This window comes from Haplochromis burtoni, unplaced genomic scaffold (genome assembly GCF_018398535.1).
Source record: "Haplochromis burtoni strain Fernald_Lab_line unplaced genomic scaffold, NCSU_Asbu1 Contig_29, whole genome shotgun sequence".
NCBI classification, from domain to species: Eukaryota; Metazoa; Chordata; class Actinopteri; order Cichliformes; family Cichlidae; genus Haplochromis; species Haplochromis burtoni.
Genome location: NW_024582390.1, coordinates 3,426,026 through 3,435,338, shown reverse-complemented (window position 1 = coordinate 3,435,338; position 9,313 = coordinate 3,426,026). Strand labels below are relative to the sequence as shown.

At 38.0% G+C, this 9,313-nt stretch overlaps 1 protein-coding gene across 1 annotated transcript in view; it reads left to right on the top strand.

Moving 5' to 3' along the window:
- Positions 1 to 2,081: 2,081 nt before the first annotated feature.
- LOC102295017 (serine/threonine-protein kinase tousled-like 1-B) overlaps positions 2,082 to 9,313 on the top strand; it is a gene marked incomplete at its 5' end in the record, with an annotated part of 18,543 nt that continues 11,311 nt past the window's right edge. The window contains 18 exon segments of the mRNA XM_005918139.3: positions 2,082 to 2,203; positions 2,295 to 2,366; positions 2,749 to 2,787; positions 3,228 to 3,303; positions 3,419 to 3,462; positions 3,702 to 3,797; positions 3,890 to 3,976; positions 4,068 to 4,160; positions 4,310 to 4,420; positions 4,520 to 4,656; positions 5,033 to 5,221; positions 5,405 to 5,471; positions 6,637 to 6,734; positions 8,140 to 8,221; positions 8,301 to 8,392; positions 8,490 to 8,579; positions 8,666 to 8,835; positions 8,965 to 9,100. Coding sequence (XP_005918201.1) covers positions 2,087 to 2,203; positions 2,295 to 2,366; positions 2,749 to 2,787; positions 3,228 to 3,303; positions 3,419 to 3,462; positions 3,702 to 3,797; positions 3,890 to 3,976; positions 4,068 to 4,160; positions 4,310 to 4,420; positions 4,520 to 4,656; positions 5,033 to 5,221; positions 5,405 to 5,471; positions 6,637 to 6,734; positions 8,140 to 8,221; positions 8,301 to 8,392; positions 8,490 to 8,579; positions 8,666 to 8,835; positions 8,965 to 9,100 — 1,796 coding nt within the window.

Here is a 9,313-nt window from a genome sequence, read left to right as displayed (position 1 = left end):
ATGGTTAGCTGTGTTAGGTACGTGACCTGCAGTAAATGATTTCTCGAGCAGAATTTAATTGGGAAATTACAGATCCACAAACATGACAATGTTAGGAAGAAAAATGTGCGGGTTGCCTAATTTTTATTTATTTATTTATTTTTTTAATAAGGTATTTCTCAGTAAAAAAAACAAGGTCTATCGGGTGGTTGCAAAGGGTAGTTAACATTATCAGATTCGTGACAGTTTGACCTTTTTATTAAGTCTTAATCAAGAGGTTAGGGCAAAGTAGTGATTATAATAAGCTAAGCAGATGCATCAGTGTAATCATTGTTATTTTATATCTTGCTTGCAGAGCATAAATATGACAGTATTATGCACGTATTGATCAAATTTCAGTGAGGCAAATGCTGATTGTGGCTTACAGTTCCATGGCTTCTGTGGTGCTAGACTTGATGCATAGCACCACAAATACTTCACAAAGTGTAACTATCGATCACAATATAGTGTTAGTAAATGTAAATTAGAAGACTACATTAATAACAGGTCTCTTTTCAGTTTAAATGTGTTACTGAATACACATGAAGATAGCAAATACATCAGTTAAAAGTTTTCAGATAGAATTTGCCTAAAGCGATCACCGTGGTGGTTATTTAAAAAAGGTAACGGACGCTTCTCTGTGGAGGTGTTGATAGCATGCTGGAAGTAAAAATATCCTAGCCTGGTTAATTCTTAAAAGTAGCTATTGACTTTTCAGAAACTTAAAGTATAACAGCATGTTGGAGCTGTTTTTGTGAATGACACCGATTGGTAAAGAAGGGATTTTAATTAATGACAGGACACATGATTCTTTTTACGTTAGACACACTTCTTTTTTTGTGTGCTTATCTGGGAAATGGCTTCATGTCAGTATCGTTTGGCGAGCCAGCTGTATTCTGTCTGTTACAACCCATTTGTTAAGTTGCTTTGTGTTTGCAGATGTATTGCTAATCATACCATAATTGGAGACAGGGTTTGGTTTGAGAGGATGTAATAAATTACTTTTTGTTTAGCTGTGTGCGCAAACTGTTATGTGAAGTCCTCAGGGTCTAAATGAAGTGCAGATTCAGTCCTGAGATCATTGAAGATTTTATTTTTCATGTGAAACTGTGTGTGGTTTAATTTGTATTTGTTATCTGGGATAATCGGGGCAATCACGTTTGAGGTGTAACTATTTTTTCACTCCGTTTAGAGAGACTCTTTTTTTTTTTTTTTTTTTTTTTTTTTTTTTTCATTCTGTAGGTTTCTTCTTGCACTGCTGAAATATTTTAAGCAAAAGAATGTGTATTTTGGTTTCAGTGGTTTGTAATACATATCCTCCAACAATTCATGTCGCTGAATGCTACAAGATGACTTTTTATCCTCGATCTTTAGTTCACATTTATAATCCTAGCTGGTATAATTTTAAACATATTCAGTGCGTTCTTGTCTTTCCTACTCTTAAATGGATTTTGAAAATCCCTACCTACTGTACTAAGCTTGGATGCAGTGCCAAACCTTTCAAAATGGTTGTCTCATTACAGCACAGATTTAGTGAGCAGGCACCTCTGAGTCTGCAGCAACACCAAAGCTCATGGTGCTCCTGCATCATTCCCACAGGAGCGCTGTGAGCAGCATTGCCTAGCATTTGAAACGTTGCCCTTGGATTCTCATGATTTAAAGAAAAGAACAAAACAGAAAATTTCTGAATGTGGCCTCTGCATTTGGAGAATATAACGCGTTCTTTTGAATATTTTTGTTATTTAAGTATTAGGCTTTTACCTGTAGAGTTGGTGTAACCATAATCACAACTAGCTTATCTATTCAGTACTTGATGAATAAATATAGCAAAACCTGCCTTGGGGATGCCACTAGGGAGCAGGCAGAAATTTGGTCTCGGCCTACATTCTGATCTAGACTCAAATCCACTCACCTCTCAGAGTTTTAGTCACATTAATCATGACTCTGCTCATAAGCTTACTGCTGCTGTGTCATTTGCCCACTCGAGTGGGCAGTAAATGGGTTCAATTAAGCTGATCGTTGAATAACGGAGACACACTGTGATTTGTTGCTAATCCTCCCAGGCACCATGGAGGAGCTGCACAGCCTGGACCCCCGGAGACAGGAGCTGCTGGAGGCTCGTTTTATGGGCGGAGTCAGTGGCAGCACAGGGGGCAGCACTGGCAGCGCAAGCGGGGGAACCAAAGTGAGTCAGAAATGAGGACGTATTTATTTATTGTTTAAGTGTTTCCTATTGTAGTGTTGACTCAGTTATTAATCGTCTCTCTTTATTTCAGGGCTTGACCAATAATGAATGTTCAAATCACAGTTTTGGAAGTCTAGGATCTTCAAGTGACAAGGAGTCGGAGGTAAATATCTTTAATCCTATGTGGGAGCTACTCTGATCACATTTACACTGTATAGATTAATCATGCTTGACACAAGTGTTTGTGTCCTTTGCACGCTAATCTTAAGCATTCCATTATTATATAACCTTTATTCTGGAAATGATACCAATATTTCCAGTATCAATATTGTTAAATTAAACAATATATTTTTAATGTAGTCTTGAACTGTCATTTACTTGCATACTGGTGGTTATTTTATACTATTAATTAATAATTTTTTAAATAAAGATTTCATTTAATAATGAAGTACACTTGCAATAAATGCTCTTCACTGTTAGTCTGGTCACTTATTATCCATGGGTAATAAGTTTTGGTCTAAAGCTTTCCTTTCTTGTCATTATAGGGGTCTGATGTGAAAAGAGGGAGCTCTCCTGCTTATTCGGTGGGTAATTTATCAGATCTGAAAATGAATATTTTGCATTTAAAGGCTGGAGATTTGTCTGGTCAACACTGGTGTTTGCAGTGATCCCTCTAGGTTCAACATGACCGAAACAATGCTATTTATTTATATTTTTCAAAAGACCAATATTTATAATGGAAATATTTTTCAGATATTAGGAAAGTACTTTTATTATTCCAGAACTTGTTGCATTTCTTGACTGTTGTTAACCTGGACTATTGGGGACTTAAAAAAAGGCCGTTACAGCTCCAAACATCTATTGTAATTTTACTTATTCTGTATATAAAGCATGAATATCTATAAATACCCATTGGAAACAAAGCTGTCACTATATAGAGAATACAGCAGCAGTTCAGGTTCAGAGTGTCCGTTGTGCAGTAATCATACTGTAAAATTATACCAAATTAAATTTAATGTTTCAGACCCCAGAGAAGAAACAGACTGAAACAACTAGAGGCAGAAAAAGGAAACCTGAGATCCAGTCAGAGAGCAGCCAAGGTAAGTGTTGTTCGGTTATACCGGTTATAATTATTTTACTCCTGTTATTTGTGTTATTCTAATAAAATATGTTTGATAAATCACAACACTCATCCCTGCTTTCTCTTGATTTTAGGAAAATCAACTGTGCGGGGACCCAAAATAAGTGATTATTTCGATGTAAGTTTTGTGTCAGATATTTCATATATGAAGTATGAACAGTATACTTCATGGCACTATAGATGAATATATATAGTGCTTAGAAAATAATGTGTGCTATATCAGCCTGTTGAAGATCTGAGGCGTAATCCATTTCCTGTCTGTAACCACATTACAGTAAAATAAAAGGACCCACTGGCTGTCTGCTGTTACCAGATCTTAGGCAGCGGTGCTACTTATCCTCTCTTTTCATCTTGTAGTTCCAGGGAGGAAATGGGTCCAGTCCTGTGAGAGGTCCCCCTCCAGTGATTCGTTCGCCCCAGAATTCACATTCCCACTCGACTCAGGGCACTTCTGTAAGCTGTGATAATAACAAAATAACTCTTTTGTAGCTCACCATAGTGTTGACCTGTTTTTAAATAAAATATCATCACTCTCTGTGTTCTAGGTTAGACAAAATAGCTCATCTCCTACTAGTCTGTCTTTTGGGGACCATATGGCACATCCAAAGCAACTAGCAGTCAAATTTGTTCAGGTGAGGAGGTTGTAACCAAAGCCTTCCTGTATTCACTCTTAAAACATGTTTGATATGACAAGTGTTTAACTCCTTTTGTTTTTCACTCCAGACTGACCTGACAGTGTTAAAATTGGCTGCCCTTGAAAGCACCAAGAATCTAGACCTTGAGAAGAAGGAGGGCAGGATAGATGACCTGTTAAGGGTAAGAGGGACATCTTACTGTTTTATTGACTGAACTAGTTTAAAAACAAGGTGGATAAAACTTCCCAGAGTTCAGTTTTATAGTAAATGTGTTTAGTAAAGCATTTTGTTTCTATGTCTGCTTATCCAGTGTCATTTTCTGCTTCACAGGCAAACTGTGATCTCAGGAGACAGATAGATGAACAGCAAAAGTTACTTGAGAAATACAAGGAACGCTTGAATAAGTGCATCACCATGAGCAAGAAGTTACTTATAGAAAAGGTAAACAAGTGTTTTTTTTCTGTAGCCTGCGTTATTAAAATCAGGAATGTTTGTGTGGCTGTGAACCTGCATGCTGTATTTTATGTTGTTGTTGTTCAGAGCACCCAGGAGAAGCAGGCCTGTCGGGAGAAGAGCATGCAGGATAGACTACGTTTAGGCCACTTTACTACAGTGAGACATGGGGCCTCATTCACAGAGCAGTGGACAGATGGCTATGCCTTCCAAAACCTTGTCAAGTGAGAAGCTTTTAAATTGTTTGTCTCCCATTTATTTATTAAGCTTTGCATATTTTAAGTTTAGCTCTCCACGCACACCTTAAAGCTGCACATTACATGCACATTTAATTCCCCTGCTACTGAAAAGTTGGGGGTTGTAAGCTCAGCTCCAGGGCTTCATTTCCTAGGACAGCTGCCACGTCACTTCTTAACATTATTCGCTTAAGAGTAGATTTAACCTCATGTTGTCAAAACAGACTTAGTATTTTTAGTATAATTTCACTGAGTTTTGCATTGCAGCCTTCATCTGCAGTATTTCCATCGTCAGATTCAAGTTGAAAATTCTAAAATGTAGTTGTACCTCTAAAATTAACAGCTTTAATATGTCCTTCGGCAGGCAGCAGGAGTGGATAAACCAACAGAGAGAAGACATTGAGAGGCAGAGGAAACTTCTTGCCAAGAGGAAACCTCCATCTTCCAACAACTCCCAAACACCAACCACAAACTCTGAGCCAAAGCAACGGAAAACCAAGGCGGTGAATGGAGCAGAAAACGATCCCTTTCTAAAACCCAGCCTACCTCAGCTGTAAGTCCACACCCTTGTGTAGGATCCTTTTCCTCCCCCGTGTTTTGCTTTATTACCTCATGTTTACCAGGAAAGCAGATTTTAACAGCATGTAGCACAGTATTAACTGAAAGTGTTAAACTTAAGACGCACTGTTAAATTAGGCTCATGCTTTGTTTCTATATGCTTTCTTATCCTTGAAAGGCTGACATTAGCAGAGTACCATGAACAGGAAGAGATCTTCAAACTGCGACTTGGACATCTGAAAAAGGTTTGTGGAAATATGAAGCCTGGTAAACAGAATTGTGACGTTTTGTTTGATTGTTCAATCAAGTTAATATAGTTCAGAGTGCCTGACAGATAATTGACAAAGTAAAAGAACAAAATAAATATGCAACAGTAAGAAATTTAAACAGACAAAACATTAATGGCCTAAAAGTAGGATGAATCAATTAAAAAAGATAAAATATTAATAAAAATGTAGATTATAATGGAATAAAATGTATGACAAAAGGCCAAAAATAGAAAAATTGAACATTGCAGTGCTGGGTTTTAGGTCCGATGTCTTCCTTTTTGAGTGCTATACACTTAAACGTATGGCCCTTATTGCTTAGTAACACCCCCTTTGGTGAGAGTGGTTACTTTTAAAAGCCACCTAAATACTTGTTTGAGGAACTTGTTTCCTTCTTCCTGCAAAAGGGTTCTAGTTTTGTCAGATTCTTGGGCTATCTTGCATTCACTGCTCTTTTTAGGTATGACTACAGATTTTTGATGAGGTTTAGGCAGGGGAACTGCGTGGGGCCGAGGCATAACTGTTAGCGTGCACCTCTCAATGTGGCCAACTGTACCGAGCCTTCCATGAACATCCAATTTGAGCAGATGTGGCTGTACAGCAGAGGCATAGCCTTCTCCTACTTTTTAGGCTATGGCTGCATATTTTTGGGCTAAAGGTTGACTCGGTATATTCATAAACCTTTGAAATTTGCATCACCTGACCTTTCCCAGTGGTTGTAAACAAGCCTTAGAAATTGCAATGACCCACATCTTTGTAAAAGGGGTAAAAAATGCTAATGCTATTTAAAATAACAATAAAGAACTGTAACTTTGACTTTTTAAATCTGTTCATCTATTTAGATTTTAGCTTGTGGCCAAACTTTCTGCATTTATCTCTTCCACCTTTTTCCTCAGTTTCCTGATTGAAAATCCTGTTCCATTAGTAAAGATTGTGCAAAGAATATAAGGTCAATTTACTCATTGTTTTCATGGGAAAAAAGCTTCACTGAAAAGCCCTAACGGACTCTGCACCAAGTCAGATGTTAATATTTAATTGCGAGCTCGTCATGTGTATGAGTGGGTTTTGATGAACTCTCCTTGTAGTCAGTGCTCTGAAGTTCCTTCTGTGCATTTGTGTGTTTGTGTGTTTGAATCATTTATAGGAAGAAGCTGAGATCCAGGCAGAGCTCGAGCGTCTGGAGAGAGTGCGCAACCTTCACATTCGGGAACTGAAGAGAATAAATAACGAAGACAGCTCACAGTGAGTCTAAATCACTTTCCTTGACATTTGCTGCATTGACATTGGAACACGATGTACAAGCAAGGCTACAGTCCTCGTCCACAGTCGAATAATAAAGGGTTGTATTATGTGAAATTAAGCTTCTCGTCGTTTTTCAACATTACGTCTTGTCTCCAGTGTGTTGTGAGACCCACAAAATGAGGGGGGGAAGCCCATCTCTTTTTGTCTGTTCCTTTCTCTGTCACATTCAGTGTGTCTGAACTTGCTGTTCTGATTTATAGACTATTGTGGTGTCAGAATGGGTTAACGCCACCCCCCCACCCCACCCCAGCTGGCAAACAGATTCATCCTCTTGAATTCTGAATGAACAGCTCACAGTCTGCCATTATTTCCCTGCTAGAGCCATGTCTGCTAACTCAGAGATGCATTAGCTATGAGCAAACTGAACAAAATGTCTGTTCTGTGTTTGCTCCTGCAGCCCACAAGTCTTTATGTACTCCAGTATCCGGGGGGAATGAAGACCCAGTGGATTACTTGTATTTGCAATGTCCTTAGAGTAATAGCAAATGTCCTGTCGTTGGCACATCAAGCTGCTAAATATGGTTGGCAGTATTACATTAATGCTGATTGTATTCACACAGACTACAGCTGCGTTAAAAGTGAAATTAAAAATTATAGGAGCTTTGAGACCGAAAATTAAAAAAGAGGTTGCTGTTTTGTGCTTCGGTTTATTGATCACATCAGATTTCTCTCTCCTTATATTGTGTGCTTGCCTGCACTTTACTGAAGAACTTGCTATATAAAAATAAAGGGATTATCACGTATTTATTTTTTGCTTCTTTTGAGAGTGATTGGATTTTGAAATGTGACTGAAATGTTTTCATAAAATCTGCACGTTAACATCTAAACAGTGTTTGAGCAGCTAAAATTTGGACTTTTATAACCAAAACATCTTACTTGTCTTACACAGACGGCCATAGCTAAAATGAGAAGGTGCTAGAAGCAACAGAATTTCTTTGTTTTTTCCCCCCTCATTTATTCATGTCTGTATATCAGCTATAATGCAGTATGCTGCTCCTTTATCTCACTCGCTGAACTCTACTGTAAACCGTCATGTGCAGCAGTTCATGATTACACCTGTAGTCAGAAAAATGACCTCTTAAAACGTTGCAGAAGCTGGGTGAAATTATTTATCTGTGCAGTATTTGCAGCTGAAATTTGACACTTTAAACTGTTATGCAAGACTTGCCGTTAAGTTTTTAATAAGCAGCATAATGTGACTTTTTGCTCGTCTTTGTAGTACTGAACCTAAAATAAATTGATCTAGCAAAGCTAATTTTTTATTAATTTGTGATTCACATATAGGTCCAAATTTTAATTTTACTCCTCCCTCCCTTATTATTATTATTTTTTCTCCAATCTAAAGATTTAAAGATCACCCAACGTTGAATGAAAGATACCTGCTCCTGCATCTTCTAGGCAGAGGAGGCTTTAGTGAAGTTTACAAGGTAAGTCATTAAACATGGAAAAATACTCTCAATAAGTGTTGCTGTGCAGGTTTATTCTAACTGTCACTGTATCGTTCAGGCTTTTGACTTGATTGAACAACGATACGCTGCTGTGAAAATCCACCAACTTAACAAAAACTGGAGAGAAGAAAAAAAAGAGAACTATCACAAGTATGTTAGTCTGTGTGAATATGTTTGTATTATAAGGGAGCACAGCACCTTCCTGCTTTGGTTGCTAATGGTATGATAAATATCATCCTCTCTACAGGCATGCATGTCGAGAGTACAGAATACACAAGGAGTTGGACCATCCCAGGATTGTGAAACTTTATGATTACTTCTCACTGGACACAGACACGTCAGTCACTCAGTGCATTTTTTTGACACCTTTCACATGCTATAAAATGTGCAAAGTAATTCTTACTTAATTTATCCGTCTAACAGGTTTTGCACCGTTATGGAGTACTGCGAGGGCAACGACCTGGATTTCTACTTGAAGCAGCATAAATTAATGTCTGAGAAGGAGGCACGGTCCATAGTCATGCAGATTGTAAATGCACTAAAATACCTGAATGAAATCAAACCTCCCATCATCCATTATGACCTTAAACCAGGTAAACACCCCCTTCTGAACAACGGATCAGTCTTAAACAGTTTCCCCCCCCTGGAATTAATAAAGTATTCTGATTCTGATTGAGCGTGATTACTGCTGTAGTTCTGACCTAATGTGTTTTGATTTGAAGGTAATATCTTGTTGGTGGATGGCACAGCCTGTGGGGAAATTAAAATCACTGACTTTGGTCTTTCCAAAATTATGGATGATGACAACTACGGCGTAGATGGGATGGACCTGACATCACAGGGTGCAGGAACCTACTGGTGAGAAGAAATGCTCCTAAATCACATTCAGACATTTAAAATTGTCTTTAAATGTTGATTGATGATTACCTAAAAGTAGCAGTAACATATTATAGGCGTACTTCTTTATAAACAAAGATCCCGCATTTAGTTTTGTGCTCTTGTGAAAGTGTCAAAAGCTGTTTGTGAAGTAGACGCTTACATTGAGTGTTTAACATCGTTACAGTCCTGAAA